The sequence below is a fragment of the Pseudorca crassidens genome, chromosome 5 (genome assembly GCF_039906515.1).
Source record: "Pseudorca crassidens isolate mPseCra1 chromosome 5, mPseCra1.hap1, whole genome shotgun sequence".
Lineage (NCBI taxonomy): Eukaryota > Metazoa > Chordata > Mammalia > Artiodactyla > Delphinidae > Pseudorca > Pseudorca crassidens.
The window spans coordinates 78979218-79005639 of NC_090300.1; the positions used below are offsets into that span (position 1 = coordinate 78979218).

The window sequence follows — 26422 nt, forward strand, 5'->3', positions numbered from 1 at the left end:
GTGTGTGGGCTTCTCATTGTGGTTGCTTGTCTTGTTGCAGAGCACGGGCTCTAGGCGCATGGGCTTCAGTAGTTGTGGCTCGTGGGCTCTAGAGCGCAGGCTCAGTGGTTGTGGCGCACGAGCTTAGTTTCTCGGCGGCATGTGGGATCTTCCCGGACCAGGGCTCGAACCTGTGTCCCCTGCATTGGCAGGCGGATTCTTAACCACTGTGCCACCAGGGAAGCCCCTGCACAAGTGATTATAATCAGGGAATAATTAGCCAGCAAAATCTTAAATTAGAGGAATTGCTAAGCAGGAATATTCAGTTACTCCTAAAGTAGGGGAGGTGGGGCAGGGAAAGAGGAAGATCTTAGCTGATCATTGGGTGGTTGCCCAAGTAACTTTATACCTTTCTTTTTATACTTACAGGGTCTTAGTTTCCAGCCTGGTAGATTCTTTTCTTTTCCCCATTTTTGGTGGAGAGGGGTGGTAGAGGAGAAGGAGGGACAGAGACTTGGAAGGATAAGTGAAATTGGTAGATGATGCTAAATGAATTAGGTTTCCAGAGACAGAGAGAGACTATGTGGCAGGTGAGTTAGGGGGAATTGTGGGTTTCCATGGTAGAGGAAAGGTTGTGATGGGAAAGACATTCCAAAATTTCTGTTTATAGATTTGGACTTTCAGGTTATATTATTTTGCACATTTGGGGGATGTGTGTATGTGGGAGTGAGGCATGCTGCTTTTTCCTTCTTCACTATTTTTGTTTCCTTCTCTTTTAACATACCTAGTTATAGTCTTTGATGTGTGACAGCCTTAATTTAGAGCTTTCAATAAAAAGTGATGCAAGGTGAGTAGGCTTTTTGTGAAAATGTTTTCAACAGAATATTAACATTTCAAAAACGTTTGTCCAGCTGTATATGTTACCATTATTATGTGATGATGTAAGTAATAATGTTTTGATTGTGGACTAGATAAATCCAGTCAACTTTAAAAGACTCATAATGTAATACCAAAGTTGCTAAGTCTAAAGACATTTTTATTTCCCATATATAGACTTTACCATGTCTTTTCTGTTCAACTTTACTCTATTCCTGTGAACTGTGTTAGAAATTCTAAAAGTTGAATACAGTAAATAATGTAGAACGGTGATAGCAGTGTAGTGCAGATAAAGTTTTATTTTACTTTACCTGTTTTTGTGTCTACCACAATAATATAGTTTTATGGCTTTTATTATCTTTTTGGTACTAACACTGTAGAAAAAATATATTTAAAAGTAGTTTTAAGTAATTGAGAGGAATGGCATATATGCTCTTTTGAATGCTTGGAAACAAAACTTTGAGGCAGGCAATTAAGAGCTTAGTAGAAATAAATTATTTTAAATAGATTTTTTGTTCATAACTAGTTTAGCAACAAAGCTACTGATTGGCTAAGGACTAGAAAATGCTGAATTATCAGAAATGCTGTAATGTTTGTAATCCCTTGATAAAATTGTGTAAACACAGGTTAGAATTAATATACTTGGTTATTTTCTGAAGATTTAGAGTTTCTTTAATTTTCCTGCTGTTATATTTATAGCTTATTTATTTGCAGGGTATTTATTGAGTCCTAAAAATGTGTTTAGGCTATTATATAAAATGCTTTTTTATTTCTGAATAAAAGTTATATTTGGCCTATTCTTTGTTTCTAATAAAATTTCAGCTTTCAGTCCTCATTAGCTCCATTTCATATACCAGGAAAACATATCCCAGTTGCAGGAAGAAAATTATATATGTCTGATATCAATGCAATACCAACATGGAGTGTTAATTTTCTGTATTAGTCTCTGTTAAAAGATTGATTATGGACATTAAAAAATATTTATGGACCATTTTAACATTATTAAATATCTTTGCCTTGAAAATTTTAAACATTTTTGTATTTTCAAAAACTATATTCTTAATATAATTAGACTTTGAGCTCAGGGAAATGTTACTTTGGGATTTTAACAGGAACTAGTACTATTTGAGTAATTGAGGACATCAACATATGATTTTAGTGCAATACATTTTGTGCCTTCCTCCTGTTTTAAGTTGTTTATGATAATTCTAGTTTATTACCCTGATTTTAAAGAAATCCTAATCCTCAGCTAGAAGTTAAATTTGAAAAGTCCAGTTAGTGTCTGGGTCATTTCTTTTCTTCATGATATCATTCAGCACTGATGGGTCATTACAGTTGAACTAAGTGTTCTAAGTGAAGTAATTTTATTTAATCCAATAGTATCTACCATGGAAAGAATTTTGTCAGATTTAGCACATTTTGATATACCTATTTTACCTGACTTTAAGAATATGTCTAATCCTGATTTTTGGGGGGACATAACCTGTATTTTTATACTTTTATAGGATAGAGGGAGGAATCAACAGCTTGGAAATTCGGCCAAGTGATCTGGCGGGATGGGCATTTGCCTGACCTATTTTGTAGAGGTAATCCAACCCTGTTTTATTCACCCTCTAATTTTTACCTGTGATAGATGCCCATATACTTGAACATGAACACACATATCATAGCTGTTGGGTAGTACTCTGCATTTACTGGACATTCCCTTTTTCTTTTATACTTGTTTATATATAGCATGAATATTACATATACATAGCATGATATCGCTATATACAGATATGAACATCTATACATTGGAAAGAATTAATGTTATTAGTTCTGTATGAAGGCCATTATCTTTTCTCACTTAACAAGATTACTTGCATTTCTCTTTTTTAGGCTCAGGTTCCCTTATTTTAGGAAGAACCATGATCCTCTCTTGTCTTGTTGGGCTATGTTGGTACATATATTAGACCTTGCTTTTATCTTTCAAACAAAGTGAAAGAAAATTAAGTATTTCACAGTTTTCAGGGTATTTACATGTTTGTCAATGGCACATATTCTCATGTCATTATTAATGATCATAAAAATTCAAAGATTCTCATAAATTTTATTTGTTTTGAGAATTCTTTTAAAGCGAAGGTGTGAAAATATTAGCAGTTTTAGTGGCCATATTTTAAGATTTCGTTTAACACTTCTCACTTCTTACCCAGGTTTGTTATAAGAGGAATATACACTTATGCAGCAGAGAATGTTATAATGTAAAAAATTTAAAAAAGTCTTTTCTTATTCCCATTTACTGTTAACATTTGTGTGTGTGTGTGTGTGTGTGTATCATTACAGACATTTTCCATATATATGCAGAAATTTATATGTATACCTATATTTACATAACTTTTATAAAAATGAGATCACACCGTACATGTTTATTATCAGCATGTCTTTTTTGTTGTTAGCTTCTGTATCTTTGCATATCATTCCTCTTATTTCATTCTGTGTAGTATTCCTATATTTGGATGTACCATAATTATTTTAACTAGCTTCCTATTTATGGATATTTAGGTTAAGTTTTTTTGCAGTAATAAATGGGAATATGGTGAATATTCTTGGATACATCTTTGCACATATTTAAAAATATATTTGTAGTATAAATTCCTAAAGGAAAAATTGTTGGGTCAAAAAGTGTGTACATTTAGTAATTTGGTGGTTGAATTGCCCAACTAAAAAGATTGCCCCAACATCAGTAGTCTGGGAAAATGGGAATCTCTTTATCTCTTTGATAATACTAGCTACTGTTAGCTTGTAGTATTTGTCAGTTTTTTGTTGTTTAGTATTGCTTTTCAAAATTTCATTGTGAGTTTGAGCATTTTTTTCCCCATTATTATTGGGCATATATATATTTTCAGTGATCTGTTTGGTCATGCGTTAGGCAGATGGTTTTTACTCAGTTTTTGCTTATCTTTTGATTTTATTTTTGCCTTGTTGACGTTTTAATTTTGTATGATTGAATTTAGAGATCTTTTTCTTCAGGGCTGGGGTGGGGGTAGGGTTTCCTGTGTAAGGTTTAAAATAAAAGGTCTCCCCCACTGATTGTAGGACTCGTTTTCCCCTCCACATTATAACATCTCTGAATGACATGAATTGTTGGCTTGTCATGGTTTGGCATTGTTTTTTTCTAAGTGACAAAATTAGTTATGTTTCTTATGATTGGTAGTTTTAGCTTGGTAGTTTTATATTCAGTGAACTTGAAAAGTTATATGGATTTTCTATTACTTTTTATGGTTTAAATTGTTTAAAATCTTGATTTATATTGAATATATTCGGTATAAGCAATAAATGTAGAGATCAGCTTTACTTTTTTCCAGATGGCTTACCCTTTGTCCTCATTCCCGTTATTGAATGATGCATTTCTTTTCTACATATTTGAAATGCCACATTTATCGTATACTGAATTTCCATGGTTTTTTCTTTTTGCATGGGGGGGGATCTGTTCCTGAAATCAGTTCAGTTCATCTGCCTGCTTGTTTTTTGTACTGAGAATTCAGTAAAGGAACTGCTTATAAAATCAGTTATACATAAATGATTTTTTAATACAAATAGTAGAATTAGGGCTAATAAAGGAAGAAGATGTATACATTCACAGTAACAACTAAAAAGATAAAATACCTGGGAGAAATCTACTTGAAAAAAATTTTGAAACTCTACTGAGGGATAGGACAGAAAATTTGAATCAATTCAGATTTTTTTAACATTTTTAATTTCTTTAATGATGTATCTATTTTATTTATTTATTTTTGGCCGCATTGGGTCTTTGTTGCTGTGTACGGGCATTCTCTAGTTGCGGTGAGTGGGGGCTACTCTTCTTTGTGGTGCGCGGGCTTCTCATTGCGGTGGCTTCTCTTGTGGAGCATGGGCTCTAGGTGCACGGGCTTCAGTAATTGTGGCTCGCGGGCTCTAGAGCGCAAGCTTGATAGTTGTGTCACACAGGCTTAGTTGCTCTATGGCATGTGGGATCTTCCGGACCAGGGCTCGAACCCGTGTCCCCTGTATTGGCAGGTGGATTCTTAACCACTGCGCCACTAGGGAAGCTCTCAGCTCAAATTTGTAATACGGAAGATGTGATATAAAGCTGTCATTTCACTATAGAAATATAATTGATTTTTCTTTATTGATCTAATATCTTGTGCCCTTGCTGAACTTGTTTATCAGTTCTCAGTGGCGGTGGCCTTGCTGAACTTGTTTATTTGTTCTCGTAGCTTTTTTGTGGATTCATTGGGAAATTTCTACATACACGATCACGTCGCTAGAGAGTGAAGACAGTTTTATTTCGTCTTTTCTAATCCGGATGCCATTACTTGATCGATTGATTGCTTGGTTGGTTGATTGATTGATTTTGCCTGCTCTATTTTACTAGCTAGAACCTTTAGTACAATATTGAATAGAAGTGGTGAAAATGGACATCCTGATTTTTAGGAGGAAAGCATTCAGTGTTTAACCAGTAAGCATAATGTTAGTTTTTAGTTTTTTTTTTTTTTTTTGTAGATACCTTTTATCAGTTTGAGGAAGTTCTCTTCTAGTCTTAGTTTGTTGAGATTTTTTTTATCATGAGTAAGTGTTGAATTTTTTCAAATTCTTCTTTATTGAGATAACCATGTGGTTTTTGTCCTTTAGTCTCTTAATATGGTGTATTACATTAATTGATTTTCAGATGTTAAACCACCATTGCCTTCATGGGGTAAATATTACTTGGTCTTGGTGTATATATATGCCTTTTTTTAATCTGTTGCTAGATTCAGTTTACTAATATTTTGTAAGGATATTGTATCTATGTTTATGAGAGGCATTGGAGTATAGTTTTCATGTCATGTCTTTATATCAAAGAAACTCTAGCTTTATAGATTGAGTTGCAAAATGTACCCTCTTCCTCTGTTTTGTGAAGGAGTTTGTGAAGGATTGGTATTGCCCCCTTAAATATTTGATGGAATTCATCAGTGAGGCCATGTCTTTGTGGGAAGATTTTAAATACTAACTCAGTTTGTTATGTTCAGATTTTTCTGTTTCCTCTTTAATTAGTTTATGTGTCAGTAATATATGTCTTTTTAGGAATTTCATAAAAGTTGTTTAATTTGTTGGCATATATCTGTTTATAATATTCCTTCCCGTATAATTCTTTTAACTTTTGTGAGGTCAGTGGTAATATCCCTTCTTTCATTCCTAATTTTGGTAATTTGTGTTTTTTCTCTTTGTTGTGGTTAGTCTTCCTAAAAGTTTGTAAATTTTTCGGATCTTTTTTAAAAAAACAAGTTATTCTCTACCTGTTTTGTATTTTATTTATTTTTGCTCTAAATTTTCAATATATTTTTCAGCTTGCTTTAGGGTTTAGTTTGCTCTTTTTCTTTTAAAAAATATTTTAATTAATTAATTGATTATTTATGGCTGCGTTGAGTCTTAGTTGCAGCATGTGGGATCTTCGTTGAGGCGTGCGGGATCTTTCCTTGGGGTGTGCGGGCTTCTCTCTAGTTGTAGTGTGCAGGTTTTTTCTCTTCTCTAGTTGTAGCACGCAGGCTCCAGGACATGTGAGCTCTGTAGTTGTGGCGTGTGGGCTCCGGAGTGTGTGGGCTTTGTAGTTTGCTGCATGCAGGCTTTCCAGTTGAGGTGTGCGAGCTCAGTAGTTGTTGCACACGGGCTTAGCTGCCCTGCAGCATGTGGGAACCTAGTTCCCCTGACCAGGGATTGAACCCACGTCCCCTATATTGGAAGGTGGATTCTTTACCACTGGACCACCAGGGAAGTCCCCTAGTTTACTCCTTTTCTGATTTATTAAAGTGGAGGCTCATGTCATTGATTTGAGACTCCTCTTTTTTTCAGTATACTTAAAGTTATATTTAAAGTACTGCTCGAGCTGCATCCCATTGATTTTGATGTGTTTGTTTTTGTTTTCATTCAGTTAATAATATTCTCTAACATCTCTTTTCTTTTAATTTCTTTTTTGACCCATATGTTATTCAAAATTGTGAAGTTTAATTTCCAAACACTTGAGAATTTTCCAGTTTCTAACTTAGTTGATATCTACTTTAATTGTGTTATGGTTGGAGAACATACTTTGTATGACTTCAGTCCTTTTACATTTATGAGACTTGTTTAATGGCCTAGCATTTGGTCTGTGCTGGAGAGTGTGTACCTGACAACAATATGTATTCTGTTGTTTGCTGGAGTTTTCTATATGCCAACTAGGTATAGTTGGTTGAGAGTGTGGTTCAGGTTTTCTATATGTTTGTTAATTTGCTGTATAGTTATTCTGTCACTTATTTAGAATGGGATATTGAAATCTCCAATGCTAATTGTTGAATTTTCTATTTTTCTTTTTAATAATGTTAGTTGTTTTATTTTTTTAGGGCTCTTCATTATTTTAGGGTTTATAATTATTATAATATTTTCCTAATTTATTGACTGTCATTTTGAAATATCTTTCTTCATCTCCAGTAATATTTGTCTTAAAGTCTGTTTTGTCTAATACTAATATAACCGTGCCATCTGTCTTATGGTTACTCTTTCCATAGTATATATATCCTTGTTCCGCATCTTTTTACTTTGTCTTGAATTTAAAGTGTGTCCCCTTTTTGTTTTTGTTTTTTTTGCGGTACACGGGCCTCTCACTGTTGTGGCCTCTCCCGTTGCGGAGCACAGGCTCCGGATGCACAGGCTCAGTGGCCATGGCTCATGGGCCCAGCCGCTCCGCGGCATGTGGGATCTTCCCAGACCGGGGCACGAACCCATGTCCCCTGCATTGGCAGGCGGACTCTCAACCACTGCGCCACCAGGGAAGCCGTAAAGTGTGTCTCTTGTTGACAGCACATAGTTGAATCTTGTTTTTGTCCAATCTGGCAGTCTCTGCCTTTCTATTGGGCTGTTTAGACATTCATATTTAATTATGGACATGGTTGGATTTACATTTGCCATTTTGCCATTTGTTTTATATATGTCTCTTATGGTTTTTGTCTCTCTGTGCTTCCTTTGCTGCCTTCTTTTGTGTTAAATGTTAAATGTTTTTTAATGTGCCATATTAATTACTCTATTGATGTCTTTTCTAAATATAATTTAAGATATTTTCTTTGTGATTGCTATGGTGTTTACATTATACATTTTAACAGATTGCTTAATATTAACACTAAGTCAGTATCAGGAACTTTGCTCCAGTATAGCTCCATTTTCTCCTTCCTCTATTGTGCCACAACTCATATATAAATATATATATGCTACAAACCCAGCATATATATGCTACATATATATGTAGCATATATGCTACAAACCCAGCAATACAGTGTTGTAACCATTGCTTTATAGATTCTTATATTTTTTAAAGATGTTAAGAGAAGAAATGAAAAAAATGTATTTTATAGAGTTTTTTAGTTTAACCCACATATTTACCATTTCTGGTGTTCTTTTCTTCCTGTGTATTTAAGTCTCGTGTCATTTCCTTTCAACTTGATGGACTTCCCTTAGTATTTCTTGTATGACAGGTCTGCAAAAAATTCTCTCAGTCTTTGTTCATCTGAGACTATGTTTATTATGCCTTCATTTTTGAAGGGTAGTTTTGCTGCCTTCTTGCTTGACAGGTTTTTTCTTTCAGCACTTTGAGAATGTGATCCCACTGTCTTCTGGCCTCTGTTGTTTCTGATTGAAAGTCAGCTGTTAATCGTATTGTGGTTCCCTGCACATGCTGAGTACTTTTTCTCTTTATGCTTGCATGATTTTCTCCTTGTGTTTGTTTTTAACAGTTTGGCTATGATGTGTCTAGGTGTGTCTCTTTGTAATTATTCTCCATGAGATTCATTGAACTTTTAAGACTCATAGATTTGATTTCTTCTAAAAATCAAATTTGGAAAATTTTCTGGTGGTGTTTTATTAAAAAAAATTATTTTCCCTGCCCCTTCTCTCCTCTGGAACTCCAGAAATGTTGATAAGTTGTTCTCTGAGGCTCTGTTCAGTTTTCTTCAATTTTTTTTCTCACTGTTCTTCAGATTGGATAGTTTCTACTGATATATCTTCAAGGTCATCTATTTTCTTCTGCCATCTTGAATCCTGTAGTAGATTTTTTGTTTTAGTTATTATACTTTTCAACTTCAGAATTTCCATGTGGTTCTTTTACATAAATTCTGTACCCTTATTGAGAATTTCTTATCTGTTGATTGTTTTCATAATTAAAAAAAGTTAAAGATGGGTTCTTTTTTAACATGTCTATAATAGATGTTTTGAAATCTTTGCTTAAACCAACATCTGGGGATGCTCAGAAACTGTTTGTTGTGATTGCTATTTTTCATTAATGTGGGTCACATTTTTCTTTTCTTTCTTTCGTTCTTTTTTTTGGTACACCTTATAATTTGTTGTTGAAAACTGGGCATTTTAGATAACATATTGGAGTAATTTCAGATTGTGACTCCCTCCCTGCCTGCCCAGGTTATTGTTACTGTTGTCATTTTGCTATTTATTTATATATGATACAATCCTAGTGAAAAAAAAATGTTTTTTTTGAGCAAGAGTTCATCTGCAAAAGTAGACATGCGTGAATATGCAGGAAAATTCTGAAATGAAAGGATACTGAGGGGTAAATAGTTCCATCAGAATTTAAACTTTAAAAAAATATGGATACAGTGTTGAAATGTTTTAAAAAGTGAATGTATTATACTTTCTGAAGTACAAAGATGGACTTATTACTGGTATGTTTTAGGTGAGAAAGACTATTCTTATTGCCTTTGCACCACTGTAAAAACTGATATAAAATCGTAAGGTGTGTCATATCATCTGGTCTCCAAGCTTTCTGTGGAGGAGTAAATACAAATTATTCTTAATAGGTAGGAATGTAGTATTTTTGAAAACCTCTATGGTAGGAAACTCCATAAACTCTTTAGTCTGTTACTGGGTTCAGAAATATTCACTGACAGGAAATTTTCTTCTTGTGTATAGCTTATGTTTTTCACTTTAATTTTTGGGGGTATGGAACATAGTCTCCCTATGATTATTCCCATTTTTGTCAGCTTTTCTAGTCAAAGATGACCTTGGTGATCATATTTCTGTAGGTATTTAGTATGATTTTACAACTGTAATCCTTTCTACTGTGAATACATGTACTTTCTGTACAGGACTAGTTCTGTTTGTTATTTTTAAGGCCTAGAATTGTGTTTGCTTCTCTCTTCACTTCATAGCCTTTGCAAAGCAGATAAAAATAGTGTTATTAAGTGAGTTTTTAATCACTGATTTCTCTTTTGTAAACGTGTAGGTCTATAACCTTCTGAATTTCCTTCAATATCCCATGTCTCTGAAGTCGTACATTCCAGATCTAGGCAAATTGTTCTTTACAAGGCCAGGGTTATTTCACAGTTACTACTTATCACTATTGTATTTTCCTAGTTTCAGATTTAAAAAGAAGTCATTGCACTGGTTATTCAGGCATAGCTTACTATTTACAAAGAGTGCTCACTTCATTATGCATACCAGTTTGTCCATGTTATATTTGTACAGTATTTTTGTCTCAGTAAGTAATGTGTTTTGTTTGTTGTGTTTTATTTTTATTTTTTTTGTAGGAATTGGATGGCATAAATGATTGAAGTGGTATTGAGGGTCTCTGAAGCCTATGAAAGGTAGAAACTCAACCATGATTTCTTTTTCAACTCTACAGCATTCCCTTCCTTGAAGTCTTCATTTTTACGTTAGTCTCAGGTAACTTCAATACTTATTTTTCATAATCATGAATAAGTAAAATTTTCAAATATGAAACCTTTTTTTTGGCTGCTAGAATTTCATGTTAAGTTTGTATAATAGTTTCTTTATGTTGTAGTATTTATATCTGGAAGAAACTTGGGATTTAATATTTTTTCTTGAGAAAACAGTGTTAAGAGAAAATTGATGAGTAATGATATAGCTTTGGGTTTTAAGTTTAGCCCAAGAAAATATGTGTAGCTTATTATGTAATCTTAGGTGAAATTTAAGTGGGAAGGTTTTTCCTTCTTTAACCCTTTTCTTCAGCAGGGTTTATTGCATTTTTCACTCACCTGTCATACATACCCACATTAAATTTTCCAGGATTTCCAGGGAAACTATTTTCATATGTGGGAAAATTAGACCTATTAATCAAATTTAATGGTGTTTGGCATATAATTTTTTAAATGTGAAAAAGCATATGTTATTGTACCTTTGTACATATTGTATGTTTTCCTATGCTAATATAAGGAAGCAGTCATGTAGATATTTTAATAATCATTTATATTAAGTATTAGTTATTCTATCTTGTGGTCCAAGAGGGTTACCATCATGTCTGCCAACAGAAAGAGGGAAAAGGGAAGAACATTTCTTTTCCTTTTAGGAGAGTTGTGTATATCATTTCTACTTATGTCCCATTGGCTTTAACTGTTACATGACCACAACCAACTGCATGGGAGGCTGGAAAATGAGTCTTACCTAGGTCATTGTGTGTCTTACTTAATATTTTATTATTGGGCAAGAAGGAGAGAACAGAATCTGGAGGAATAGCTAGTTGTCTGTCACATTAGGGTTTGTCAGATTTACTTTCCATTTATCTAGTTGGACTAACATTAAAATATAAGTTTTAAATATTAAGACATATTAACTCTTGGCCTGTGACAGTACTTTGGAAATTGTTTTGAGTTTTGAGACAATTTTAGTTTTGTGAATAGTCATCATGGTTCTTTGATTAAATACTGCTGTCTTGGTGTCATAAGGTGGAATAAGGTCTTAAAAGTTAAAAGTGACTTTTGAGATAATCCCTCATTTTGTTTCACTGCCATTAGGTTGAAATGGTTTGTTTAACATTTTAGAGTCTTAAGGCAAGGATGAGGGGCTTGGGTGAGAGGATCTTTTCAGCTACACATAAAGCTAAATGATGTGTAACTGGTTCCTTCTAACGCTAAAAAATCTATTATTCTAAATGTTTAGATCTCATCAGAACAACTTATTCCCAAAGACATTATATAGTTTATATTTTTGTAGATGAAAAATATTTCATTGTAATTACATTATATGGTTCTTGGTCTGTTGTAAATACTGTATTTTGAAACAAGTATCAAATATTGTATGTTTCTATTAGAGAATTTATTAAAGGGTTGGAAATTAGTTGTCAGTTTTCCATCATATTTTATGTCAATATCAACATATATTAACCTAGGTACCTTTTTTTTTTGAGACTTGAGATAACAGTTAGTTTTGGTAAATTTTGTATACTTGTATCAAGTATTTATATTAGGCCTATTGATTTAACTTTATTAGAAAATGGTTATAAGACATTTTCGGTGTTTTTGGCATTGAAGGCGATGAACGCATTTTTAGTTTTATTGTACTTCACAGATAGGGTTTGTATTGTGAAGTGAGAGCATTTATCCAATGTTTAAAAATTAAAATTTTGATTTAAATAGTTAACACTTTTCTGTTTTGAAATGAGTCTTGGTTATTACATAGTACATATTAAAAATAGCTTAGTGTGTAGGGAAGTTTAAGAAGTATTTTTAATGTTTCTTTTATTATACAAAACTGTAGAAAATTTATAGTTTCCTAATAGAGTAAGTATTTTTAATACAAATGTTTGAATTGTTGGTATTGGCATAAAATGAGATGGATGAAACAACTAGATCTAGCAGAATGTAGGGTTCTGTTTTGCTTGGATCTTTTTTACCTTCTCCCTTTCCCTCTCCTTTTAAAGATAAAATATAGCTGTTTCTCAACAAACAGTTGCCATAAATTTGATGTCTTACCATTTCTAAATACCACTAATTTCTTGTTGTTACATTGTTTTAGAAGACTGGTGATGAGTATTTGGAATGGAGAATATGCTTAGATTCTGCTTTATTTGAGCAGGGCATTGGGCATATAGAGATGCCTGTTAACTTTGGCTTAAATATTTATAAATTATTTTTCTGTGGTTAAAAAACGATCACAGGTTTTTATTTAGTTGTCATATTGTGTAAAGTGATTTATCTTAGTCTGTAAATTCTCTTATTAAGCATCTTTTATTGTTGCTAGCACTAATAAAAAAGGCCTTTTTGTCTAGTTGCCATTATTGTAAATGATGCTCCTATTAGGATGTTTTGAATAGTAACAATTAAAAGTCAAAGGGCATAGTTTACAAAATATGCTTTATAGATGCAAGACGGTAGTTATACAAAGGTGTATCTGAAGGGGTTTCTGAGTGTAGAGTATCCCTAGATAAGAGCTAGATTTTGTTTCTAAATTAGAGATGAAGCAGTTTTTGCTTAGATCAAAACTCTACTTTTGAAGGATGAGAAGCAATAGAAAAACTTCTGAGGAATGACAAATGGTAGATTGTTAAATCCATTTTGATCATGGGTTTCTTTGTAATACCAATTTGATCTTGCGGCTGATTGATACTTGTATTTCTAATGCTGATAGTTGTAAGGTGTAATTTCTCACTGACTACATAGGTTAGAAATATTAATATCCAAATTAATGTAACTGGCATCCTCCAGACAGCAAGGAGTTTGTTGAAAATACTTTGAATCAGAAGTAATTTGTGAAATCTAGCTTTTTTTTTTTTTTTTTTTAAAATCTGTTTCAGGTTCCTTTGAGTACTTCTCTTTAGCCTATGAGTGAAGTTTCTTTATAGGTTGAATGGGTTCTGATACAAGGCAGGGTATTGATTTGGGAGAAGACTTTGAGTTGGAAATTACTCTTTTTATAGAAAAGAATGATGTTTAGGTTCCTAAGCTTGCCAACTATAATCTGTTTTGACTCATTTAGTTAAAGTTTTACATTATTCAATAAATGTTGATGGAAAATAATATTACAGCCAAACTCAGTAAATAAAACAGAAAAGCAGTATCTTTAAGTGAGATATATTTTTTTCACACTTGAATGCAGATTCAATTAAAGGTGATAAAGTGGCAGATCAATATTCATGTACATTCTGAAGGGGAAAGTAGGTGCTTTCAAGAATATTAGAGGATTATGGCACAAGCCTTCAAATCTTTTCACTTTAAAACTTACAGCCCTCTTTTCTTTGATACAGGTATATCTTTAGCATAGCTCCTACATTTATCAGCCGTATTTAGGATTATTTTTTTTTTGATTTCCAAGTGAAAATGGGAAAGTAAAGGAAAAAGAAAGAGAGATTTTCCTAAAGTAACTTGGTAAAGGTTTGAAGAAAGAATGGAAGGATTAAGGGGGTATATGTGAACCCATGAAAAAAGAACGAGGAGAAATTTACTGAGCTGTGAATAATAGGTAGAAGTGGAATTTAGGAATTGTGGAAGGTGTCTATGCATGCTGAAGGAGAAAAGGGATTCTGTGTCACACAGAATTCTCCCATGGTAGCCATGCGATGGTAGCCAACTAAGGATTGCTTTACCAAGCCAAGCAGTGGTGACAGGGTGGCTTCAGAGTGGGTGGGTGAGAAGAGAATGAGTTCAACGAGTTCTTAGTGTCCAGGGCCTTTTCAAGACGGAGGTAGTACGGTATGGTAAAAAGTGCATTAAACGAGGTAAGTCTGTTTTCAAATCCCAGTTTACATGCTAGCTTTGTGACTTTGGGTAAACTCCAGTTTCTTCGTCTGTTAAATGGGGATATACTATTACTGTCTTGAGTGTTACTGTAAATATTAAGTGAAGTAACATATCAGTGTGCCCAGCATAGTGTCTTACATCTGGTAGATCCTCAACACATGTTAGTTGTCTTTCTTCTCCAGGTTATGATAATCTCTGAATTTTATAATATAGACTCAAACCTATTAATAAATTTGGAAAGACATTTTCCTTATTAATTGCATAGAATTCCCATAAAAAACTCAGTAAGCATTTAAGTTGAATTCCCATAATTTATAGAATTTTTAAGTTGAATTCCCATTTTAATTTATAGAATGCCCATAAAAAAACGCAGTAAGCATTGTATAGTTGATTAAAAATGAGTAGTAGGGCTTCCCTGATGGCGCAGTGGTTGAGAGTCCGCCTGCTGATGCAGGGGACACAGGTTCGTGCCCCGGTCCGGGAGGATCCCACATGCCGCAGAGCGGCTGGGCCCGTTGAGCCATGGCCGCTGAGCCTGCGCGTCCGGAGCCTGTGCTCCGCAACGGGAGAGGCCACAACAGTGAGAGGCCCGCGTACCGAAAAAAATAAAAAAAATGAGTAGTAATGCCCAACTTGTTCATATATTATGCTTCTGTTAACTTTGTCCTCTGAAAATATGAAAAAGCCCTGACTCAAAGCTTATTTACTCTATTTCAACTTATACAGATCTATAAAGCATAGTTTCTAATTGCTTGCACACAGTTGATTAGAAGCATTAAATTAGAAGGTCCAACAAGAAGAGTCAACTGTCTTTTCTGGAAGGCAGGAGAAAGTGATGGCTGATAATTTATATTCTCTTTAAGTACCGCATTGCCATTAGGCTTAAATGACTAGGGATTTCTTAATCGGCTGCAATTTGGATTACTTTTACACAGCTGAACCAAACATTTTTCGGTACGAAAGGTGGGGGTGGGTGTGTGTGTGGGAGAGGGAGAATTGAATGGAGCAGAAAGCTGAATGTGGTCCCCTCAATATTCCTTTTACTATACCTTCTAGCTTCTCTGGCAGAGGGATGGAGATGAGGGAAGAACAAAACTTGGAAGGGGGAAAAGAATGCAGCATTTGAAATAATCTGCTAAAGGGGGCTTTCAGAGAAATTGGCCTGAAGTGGGCCCCTTCCTTCCCTCCCTCTCTTACTAAGTTCTAGTTTTTAGCAGTCTCTGTTCTGGGTAACTCCAGAAGGAGTGCCATCTTACCTTTAGCTGAATTAGTTCTAGAACATCATTGTCCGCCCTGTCTTGGATCATAACAGCTCTGCGGTTTTATATTCTTTGTCAGCTGCCCAAGCTTCCTTCAGTTGGAGAATAATGGGTCATTTACAAGGAGCTCAGGGCGGCTTATTGCTTATTACTCCACCTAGTCCTGCTTTTTCCCCATTTGACAGAGGCTCCTGGGAATGCAGATTAGTTGTTTATTTTGTTTTTTCTTCCAGAGCAGCCTTTCACATAAGTGACATGACTTAAGCATTCTTTCTTTCTTTCTCTCTCCTGTGTAATATTCCTGACACCTGAATTTCCATTAATTGTATAGACATTTGGGTCAAAAAACAGTTGGCTTTTTGAAGGTTTAGCAGGAAGAGACATTTAAATATTCACATGTTAGTGCAGATTGATAACATCAGTTTCCTTTCTTTACACTCAGCTGATCCTTCCTGAAAATATTGAAATTAGAGAAGGAAAGTAGCCTGTGTTAACTTTTGAGCATGGGACCTTTTGCTGTATTTGGGTTTTTGAATGTGCAGAGAAGCACATAAGAGCTTTGACATAGATCATGTAGGAGTTACAAGGGGGAAAGTTAAAGATAGTAAGTGCATATAAGAGAGCTTCAAGGACAATAAAAAACATACTTTTCTTTATCATTTTTCTTAGGGTAGCTTTGTCCTTTTCCCATTTACCATGGGCTTAGTGAAATTAACTTTTTTTGTTCGAGAGCCTTGTTTATTTCCTGTCCAGCTTACTCTGCCCAGACGCTGGTTGAGGTGTGTGATACAAGTGGGGCTTACTTTTTTGTCTATGTATCTTCTTCTTGATTTTTTTTTTCCCACTTAATATATCTTGGAAAACTTTTTACCCAGCACATATAACTACCTCATTCACTTTAATGACTGTGTGTATTCCAGTATATGGTTGAATCATAATTAATTTAACAAGTCTTCTATTACTGGATGCTTAGGTTGTTTCCAGTCTTTTTCCATTATAAGGTCGCACCAGACATCCTTGTACATACATCTTTGGTTAATTTTTATGACTAAGCACATACATAGGATTGTATATACTCCTGGCAGTGAGGTTGCTGGCTCAGTGGTACATACAGTTTTCATTCTGGCAGATTTTCCAAAACTAACTTTAAAACCTTGTCAAAGCAGTGTTCATTGATATTGAAATCTGTGTTGAAATCTTTGTATTTTCTGGTATTTAAGGGAAATTGTCTCAAGAACAGTTTTTAGGCTAGCCAGTAATTTGAAATATATGGCTTAATTTGGGGTCATAGGAATAAGAAACCATATGTAACGAAGAGCGATTCCTTTTTCTGTATATATGGCCTGTTTTCAAGAAAATTTTTGAGGAGGTCAAGTTTGCCTTCATTAACAGTATTTCCACTTCCTGTTTTATTTACTACCTGTATATTGAGGTGTGGTATCTTCCTGTTCCAAATCCCTCATTCTGGCACTTTTTGGCAAACCTGCCTTTTTCCCCCCAGATATTCTCTCTCTCCAAAGTACTTTGACTTCCTCAGTACTCACTGTTTCAGCCTGATGTTAGAGATAAGGTTAGTTAAAAAAAAATTATGTTTTTATGTTTATTTTAATAGGCATATTACATATTAACACAGTATTATAGGTATAGTTTTAAATAGTATACATGTATTAGGATATGATAAATTTTAAAAAATTGATGAGGTGCATGACAAAAAACATTGGAGATGAGGACCACTACTTTAGGGAAATATAGACCTTGCATTGGGTTAGTAAGCCAGTTTCAACTTCAGCTAATTTTTTAAAAAAAGTTCTGTCCTAGGTCAGTTTGTCTAATGTCTTTTATTAATGTCTTCTTTTAATAACTACTTCTTTTACTTCTCCCGTATTCTTTAAAAACTCCCAAGGGTGTGGGTTGTTTTTTTTTTTTTTAATAATGATGTATGTGGCAATAGCAGATGTCACAGCGATAAAGGGTGGCTTTGTGTATATATACGTCCCTTTTAAGTTGGGGGCTTTCCAAATCCTTTAGGAAAACAATAAACAGATTAGAAGAATATAATTGATTTGGTAAGGATTTCCAAAGAAATAAGCAAATTTTAACCCTAAGAGACTTAAATTTCACTTAGTTGTGGGATCGTTTATTCTCTAGAAATGTGATAAATAGAATATTTGAATAGGACAGTTATTTGGTGATATGTTTTAAATGTTTGTCCTTTAGACTACTTAAAGATTTTGGAAAGAGAAATTAGATTCTTGTTCCTTTGTCCCATATGTATTCTGGACTTAACCATACTACCTGGTACCAGGGAAGACAAAGTTAGCAAGTATGAATTATATTTTTATTTACTTTGCTGTTTATATGAGCTGTTTTTTGAGCTGTACATTTAAGTAAAGTTTTCTCCCTAGATGATAACCTTAGTAAATGAAAGAGTATTTAAATTTCAGTAGTGTATTTGAATTTAACTGATCATTTATTTTACCTCTGAAAGCTATGATCAAAGTAGTAACCATTACTACCTGATTGATTTGGGAAAGAGGTGACTAAACTGAAACATAGTTAATGCATTTACTAATTGTGGGCCCATCATGTTGGGGGAGTGTGTGTGTTTATTTTGCACAATCTGATAAAAAACAAATAGTACCAATGTTCTGACATTCTTTGAGATGAAGTTTCTTTGGATTTCATGATTATTGTTATGCTAGTTCCTCAAGTAACACAATGGAGTGCGAATTTACAGCAATGAAAGTTAGAAGATTTAATATTGCCTGTTTTTTCTATAATAGAAAAAATAAGATAATGTAATAAGATAATGTAATTATTTAATAGTGTCTAGTTCTTATCATGACCTCTTAAATTTATTTAATCATGTGCAACTATTTAAGAATATATTAGTAATGAAAATACTGCTTTTTCCATTTTAACAAATTTAAAAGCATTTGAAAGAATAAAATTTTATTATAGAAAGTTTTCAAATTAGAGATAAATGTAAATATGAAAAAAGCCTGGTAATTTCACCACCCAGTGGTAATATTAATATTGTTAGCATTTTCAATAAACCTGTGTACAAACACATATTTATACACACATTTCCCTTAATATCAGGCTTTTTACCCAAATTTTCAAGTATTTTTCAAGAATATTTTTTGACTGTATGGATATTTTTTGAATTCCAACAGACTTTAACTTTTTACTGAAGCATAAATTCAGTAAATTTGAATTTATTCTGGCAGAAATGTATGCATATCACAGAGATATACATCTTAAAATTTTACAAAGTGAGCACACCTGTGCAATCAGCATTCAACTCAGGAAAAACATTGTCAGTTCCCAGACCAGGCGCCTTTTCCTACCTCCTATCAACAGCCTCTTCACCCAAGGATAGCCATTTTTCTGATTCTGTTTTCAAGAAAAACATTGAGATATAATTTATATACAATAAAATTCACCCATCCTAAGTGTATGATTCAATGATTTTTAGTAAGTTTACTGTAGTCTAGTTTTAAAACATATGTATGAATATAATTTAACCAGTTTCATTTTGTTGAATATGCAGTGTAATTCCAGTTTTTCACTATTGAAGTACTGCTATAGTGATTTTCCATGCATATCTTTATATGTACTTCTGATTTCATCAGGATAGGTTCCTAAAAGTAAAGTCACCAGTTCAAAGAATATGTGCATTTTTATGGCTTTTGATACATGGTACCAAATTACCTTTGAAAATAGTTGAACTAATATACTCCCACTGTCAGTAGATGAGTGTCTTCTTTTTTCCCCCTGCCACCTCAACGTCAGGTGTATTTTTTTTTTTTGTGGTACATGGGCCTCTCACTGCTGTGCTCTACCGCTGCGGAGCACAGGCTCCGGACGCGCAGGCTCAGCGGCCATGGCTCACGGGCCCAGCCGCTCTGCGGCATGTGGGATCCTCCCAGTCCGGGGCATGAACCCGTGTCCCCTGCATCAGCAGGCGGACTCTCAACCACTGCGCCACCAGGGAAGCCCGAGGTGTATTTTTTAAGAGTTATTATCAGTTTGGTGGATAAAATATGGTTTTAATGTTCATTTCTTTAATTACTACTGTAAGTGAATATTATTTTATATATTTAGTGACTATTTCTAATTTTTCTTTATGATTTGCCTAATACTGTTCTCTCAGTTTATTTCTTAATGTTATTTCTTTTTATTTTTAAAATATTTCAGTATATTAAAGGATGTGGATCTTTCTGGTGTTACGAATACTTTCCCCCAATTTGCTTTATGTCATGCTCATTTTTCATAATGAAATAGATTAGGATTTTGTGTCTTAATGTCAAAAACAAAAATTTGTGTTTTACTCTACCAGCCTTTGGAAATTTATCGTGGTAATTTTTAAATTGGAGGCAATATTGAATTATATGAATAAAACATTTTTATTAAAGTGTGTACCTTTCATAATTTGAAATTTAAAAAATTCAGGTAGACATATAAAACTAATTTATTATGCTTTGTTGCCAAACTTGGTCTTTCTAGGCATTTATACTTAAGCATGAACATTGACGACAAACTGGAAGGATTATTTCTTAAATGTGGCGGCATAGACGAAATGCAGTCTTCCAGGGCAATGGTTGTAATGGGTGGAGTGTCTGGCCAGTCTACTGTGTCTGGAGAGCTGCAGGAGTCAGTTCTTCAAGATCGGAGTATGCCTCACCAGGAGATCCTTGCTGCAGATGAAGTGTTACAAGAAAGTGAAATGAGACAACAGGATATGATATCACATGATGAACTCATGGTCCATGAGGAGACAGTGAAAAATGATGAAGAGCAGATGGAGACACATGAAAGACTTCCTCAAGGACTACAGTATGCACTTAATGTCCCTGTAAGTAATTCCTTTATAAGATACTAAACTTACAGTTAGAAACATAATTAATTTTGTATTAAGTGATACAAGTCATTGAAGAAATTTCAGAAAGTGTTTAAAGGCTGAATATAAATAGTTCAAATGGCCATTATTAAATAGATATACTAAATATTGGTTAAAAAATCATAGCTGAAAAGGCAAAATTAAGTTTTGATATTACATACATTTCAGAAACTTATCTTTTCTGGATAACATTTATTTATCTATTTATCAGGGTTACTGTGTATTGAATTTTTGTGTGTGTGTATTAAATTTTAAGTGCTTAATTTTAAAAGATACTTTGTTTCAACTTCTGGATTTCTCCTTAAAGAGTAGAAGGATTGAATCTGGAGCACAGCTAGAAAAAGATTGTACACTTCAGAGTTTTTCCTTCAAATCCTGTAACTCTTGGCAGTTCCTGCCATCTTTATTTTTTTCATTATCTGTAAAAAGGATATCAGCTCTTCAGTCTGTTTACCCTGGATGTCATAGGTCATCACCTAAGGTACTCCTTTGTAGGCACCCATAACTTTTTTTTTTCAATTCAAACGAACATTTATTGGGCCCACATTAAACGGGACATGGTGAAGAGATTACGAGATGTCCCTTTTCTGTCTGTGTACAATTTCTGCCACTCTTTCCTCAAGTGGGTACATCCTATGTCTCAGTCTTTGCAATTATTCAAGCACCTATAATGGAATGGTAGGCTTGTTCAGAGGCTCAGAATCTTTTTAGAAAGTTGTAGTTAGCAGAGTGATGGTCACAGCTAATGAGAACTGCTTCATTTTCTAACAAAAACACAAAAATAGTGAGCTGGACTCGTTGCTTCCCATGAAGATGCTGGGCTCATCTGGTGCTTCAGTCACGGGCTCTTTGGAATAACCAGCAGTGACATCTTCATAATCTTTACTCCATAAGTTTTCTGTGTGAAGTGACTCATTATCAATTCTGGCCTTAGTGACTTCTTCCTCAGAGCTGAAGGTGTTTAATTCTACATTAGTAGGTAATGCGAAAGTCTGTGTGTTCTCCAAATACAAGTCAATGGTTGTTTCTGTATCTTGGTCACTGGTCAAGTGTAGTAGGACAGTGGTTGACTGACTGTAGGTCAGTGATGAATTCTGGGAGTAGTGTGGGGTAAGTCACAGCCAGGGCAAACCAGGCAGAGAGGAGCAGGGCCTTCCTGAGCATGGTGCTGATGCTGGCGGGGAGTGTGGGAGGCTTACGAAGGTAAGGAGGCTGAGTGTTTTTCTTTGCCTTCTTGTATCTTTATTTTTACCTGATGACCAGCAAAACTACAACTGTAATGTAATCCTCTTCTATTGTTTATGTGATATTAAACCTGGATCCTTTCAGTACTTCTGATATACTGTGCTTTTTCTTTTGCTTTAGGACCTTTGTATATCCTACTTGTAATATTCCCCTCAGTCATAGCCCCTCCCTGTTTTTTAACCTAGTTAAAACTTCATCATTGGGCTTCCCTGGTGGCGCAGTGGTTGAGAGTCCGCCTGCCGATGCAGGGGACACGGGTTCGTGCCCCGGTCTGGGAAGATCCCACATGCTGCAGAGCGGCTGGGCCCGTGAGCCGTGGCTGCTGAGCCTGCGCGTCCAGAGCCTGTGCTCCACAACGGGAGAGTCCACAATAGTGAGAGGTCCGCGTATGGAAAAAAAAACCAACAAAAAAACTTCATCATCATCAGCTTGCCACTTCTCTCTGGTCTAGGTGTAGTTCCTGCAATAGGGACTTGTTCACTGTCTGTCTCTCTGATAAGATTGTAGGCTCTATCTATGTATGACAGCATGAATTTTGTCTTATTTTCTATTATGTCCCAGGTGTTGGCACATGGTGTGAATGAATGGATAACTACTTACAGTTGTGTTCTAATAGATGTGCTCACGAACTTTTACCTAGTCCATTGCAGTAGCCTTTTCCTTTTTCAGCCTGTTGATGGTGATGGATTACATTAATTAATTTTTAAATGTTGAAGCAGCCTTGCATACCTGGAAGAAATTCCACTTTGTTGTGGCTTATAATTCTTTTTACACATTGTTTGATTCAGATTACTAATAGCTGTTGAGGATTTTTGCATCTATGTTCATGAGATAGATTGGTCTAGTTTTCTTTTTGTGCGATATCTTTGTCTGGTTTGGATATTAGAATAATCCTGGCCTCATAGAATGAGTTAGGAGTATTCCCTCTGCTTTGGTCTTCTGGGACAGTGTAGAGAATTGGTATAATTTCTTCCTTGAATGTTTGGTGGAGTTCACCAGTGAATCCATAGGGCCTGGTACTTTCTTTTTTGGAAGGTTATTAATTACTGATTCAATTTCTTTAATAGCTATAGACCTATTCAGATTGTCTGTTTCTTCTTGTGTGAGTTTTGACAGATTGTGTCTTCTGAGGAATTGGTTCAGTTCATCTAGGTTATCAAATTTGTGGGCATAGAGTTGTTCATAGTATTCCTTTATTATCCTTTTAATGTCTATGGTGTCTGTAGTGATGTCCCCACTTTCATTTCTGATATCAGTAATTTATATCTTCTTTTTTTCTTAGCCTGGCTAGAGGCTTGCTGCCTTTTTTTTTTTAAAAAGGATCTTAACAGTTTTTAAGCATATGGTATTACATACAGTATCAGCATACAGTTAACTATACTCACATTGTTGTACAGTAGATCTCTAGAACTACTGTACAACTGTTGCATCTTGTAAAGCTGAATCTCTATGCCTACTGAACACCAATTCCCCATTTTTACCTCCCCCCAGTAAAGACTTACTAATTTTATAGAGAACTAGCTTTTGATTTTTTCTCTTGATATCCAGTTTTCAGTTTCATTGATTTCTGCTCTGAGTTTTATGATTTCTTCTGTGGATTTAATTTGCCATCTGCCCTTCCAGTTTTCAGTGGTGGAAGTTTAGGTGATTGATTTAGATCTTTTCTGATATATAGAAATGGCATTCTCATATAGCATTCAATGATATAAATTTCTAAGTACTGCTTTCAGTGTCCCTCACATTTTGATAAGTTGTATTTTTATTTTCATTTAGTTCATTTTATCTTTTAATTTCTTCTGAGACTTCTTTGATTCATGTGTTATTTGGAAGTATGTTGTTTAATATCCAAGCATTTGGGGATTTTCCAACTATTTTTCTGTTACTGATTTCTAGTTTAGTTCTGTTGTGGTCTGAGAGTGTTTATTATATGATTTTCTGTTCTTTTACATTTGGGAAGTTGTGTTTTATGGCCCTGAATGTCATCTGTCTTGGTGAATGCTCCATGTGAGATTGAGAAGAATTAGTGTTTTGCTGTTGTTGGATAAAGTAGTCTATTGATTGCAATAGCTTTTTTAAAAAAATAAATTTATTATTTATTTTTGGCTGTATTGGGTCTTCATTGCTGCACATGGGCTTTCTCTAGGTGCGGTGAGCAGGGGCTACTCTTCATTGTGGTGTGCAAGCTTCTCATTGCGGTGGCTTCTCTTGTTGCAGAACACAAGCTCTAGGCACTCGGGCTCAGTAGTTGTGGCTCTAGAGTGCAGGCTCAGTAGTTGTAGCGCATGGGCTTAGGTGCTCCGTGGCATGTGGGATCTTTCCAGACCAGGGCTCAAACCCGTGTCCCCTAGCATTCGCAGGCAGATTCTTAACCACTGCACCACCAGGGAAGTTCCACAATAGCTTTCTTATTGGACTGATTGTAGCCTGACCCTTATCCAGTCTGTATTTCAGATGGTTCCTATAGTGATCTTTCCAAAACGATATTTATACTTATCACTCCCCTACCAAAACTTTTTCAGAGGTTTCTTATTGCTAAACAGCTGAAATGTGTTTTGCTTGGGCTGAAAGGGCCTGTGATCAGGTCTCTTCTTATCTTATCCAGCCCCTGTGTACAGTGCTTCAAGCCCCTCTCCCCGCTTCATATTTTAAGTACACTGAAATTACATTAGTTGCCCAGGTCCAATATGATTTTTTCTGTTACTTCTGTACATGTTGTATATACCTGTAATACTCTTTGTTTGGCAGTCTACTGTTTTTCACTTCTCAAAACTTTCTTTTGTGTAATTTTCATTATAGTAACTAACTTATTTTTCATTTCTTGGCTTGCAGGACCCTGAGGTCTCTTTTCTGGAACCTGTATTTTAACTTTGTGTTCTCAGTAACTGGGCTGTGGTAGGCAGTCAGATATTTTTTGAGTGAAAGAAATTTTTTTTAATTGAGAAAAAGTTTAAATTGAAATGCTGTGAGATCCTAAGTTTATAGTTTAGAGTTTTGACAACTGCATAAACTTGTATAACCCACAAGGCATCAAGGTACAGAATATTTTCATCATCCTAGAAAGTTTGTGTTTCTTCCTGGTCAGTTCACTCCACAACAGTTGTTGTGGGTTTTTTCCCCCCATCATAGATTAGTGTTGTCCTTTGAGAACTTTATGTGAATGGAATCATATGTAACTCTTGTGTCCAGCTTCTTTTTTTCTTTCCACTATAGAATATCAATTTTATTTGAAAAAATTCTAATATAGAACTAAATAGGGACTTCCCTGGTGGCACAGTGGTTAAGAATCCGCCTGCCAGTGCAGGGGACACAAGTTTGAGCCCTGGTCCCACATGCCGCAGAGCAACTAAGCCCGTGTGCCACAGCTACTGAGCCTGCGCTCTAGAGCCTGTGAGCCACAACTACTGAGCCCTCGTGCCACAACTGCTGAAGCTCATACTCCTAGAGCCCATGCTCCACAACAAGAGAAGCCACCGCAATGAAAAGCCCTTGCACCGCGACAAAGAGTAGCCCCCAGTCGCCGCAACTAGAGAAAGCCTCTGCACAGCAACGAAGAAAATAAATAAATAAAAATTTTTAAAAAGAACTAAATAGCTGTAACATCAGTATTTTTCACCTAGTTTTTAACTTACTAATTGAAAAGTAACTGAAACAATGTAAAATAATAATTGCTTTTCCTGTGGATAAGTATATTAAAAAGTAACATTCATCTTTACAAAGTGTGCATTCCTATTGTGTTATAGTATAATACCACAAGTTAGAGATTGAGTGAGGGTTTCATTTCTCAGGTGTTGGTACTGAACACCTCAAAGCAGTAGTCTATTGTGATGTATTTTAAATTAATTTTCAGTTGCATTAGAAAGAGAATGATGGCTTGGTTATTTAGTTGTCACACTAATGAAGTAGGTATTTTAAAATTTCTTCTCCAGCTTCTTTTGCTCAGCATAGTGTTTTTGCAGTTTTTCATGTTGGTTGGGTGTATAAGTAGTTCATCCCTTTTCATTGTTGATTAACATTCTGTTGTTTTATTATCCTAAATTTTTGTTTATTTATTTCCTTCTTTATGGTTATTTATTATCTCTAGTTTTCAACCTTTATGGATAAAGCTGCTATGAACATTGTTGTGCAAGTCTGTTTTCACTTCTTTTGGGTACATTTTTATAGAAGTTAAACTATTTCTCTTCTGTTTTCATTTTGTTTCATTTAGTGTCTATCTTTGCATTAGTATTACTCTTTTATTTTAAATTAATTTTTGTTGGAGTATAGTTGGTTTACAATGTTATGTTAGCTTCTACTGCACAGCAAAATGAATCAGTCATACGTATACATATATCCCCTCCCTTTTGGATTTCCCTCCTGCATCAGTATTGCTCTTGATAGCTGTATTTTTTTTAATATAAATTTATTTATTTGTTTGTTTATGGCTGTGTTGGGTCTTTGTTGCTGTGTGTTCAAAAAATTTTCAATGTGTAATTGTTCATAACTAGTATATAGAAATGCAGTTGATTCTTTTTATATTGACCATGTATTCTGTGATCATATGTACCTGTTAGTTCTAGTAAGATTCCTTAGGTTTATTCACAGTCCCTATTATCCATAAATTTTACATCTTCCTTTCCAATCTAACTTCTTTTTTCTTCCTTATTGTATTGAATAGG

The 26422-nt window shown here is 34.7% G+C and overlaps 1 protein-coding gene across 4 annotated transcripts in view; it reads left to right on the forward strand.

Moving 5' to 3' along the window:
* The window catches only part of ZNF148 (zinc finger protein 148), a 125935-nt gene that overhangs the window by 29365 nt on the left and 70148 nt on the right, over nt 1-26422 (forward strand). For 3 of the 4 annotated variants that reach the window (XM_067738632.1, XM_067738633.1, XM_067738634.1), the window contains exons 2-4: nt 2361-2441; nt 10416-10551; nt 20129-20477. In XM_067738632.1, coding sequence (XP_067594733.1) covers nt 20145-20477 — 333 coding nt within the window. In that variant the 5' untranslated portion in view covers nt 2361-2441; nt 10416-10551; nt 20129-20144. The remainder of the gene's footprint in view (nt 1-2360; nt 2442-10415; nt 10552-20128; nt 20478-26422) is intronic. The other variant, XM_067738635.1, reaches the window with a different exon arrangement.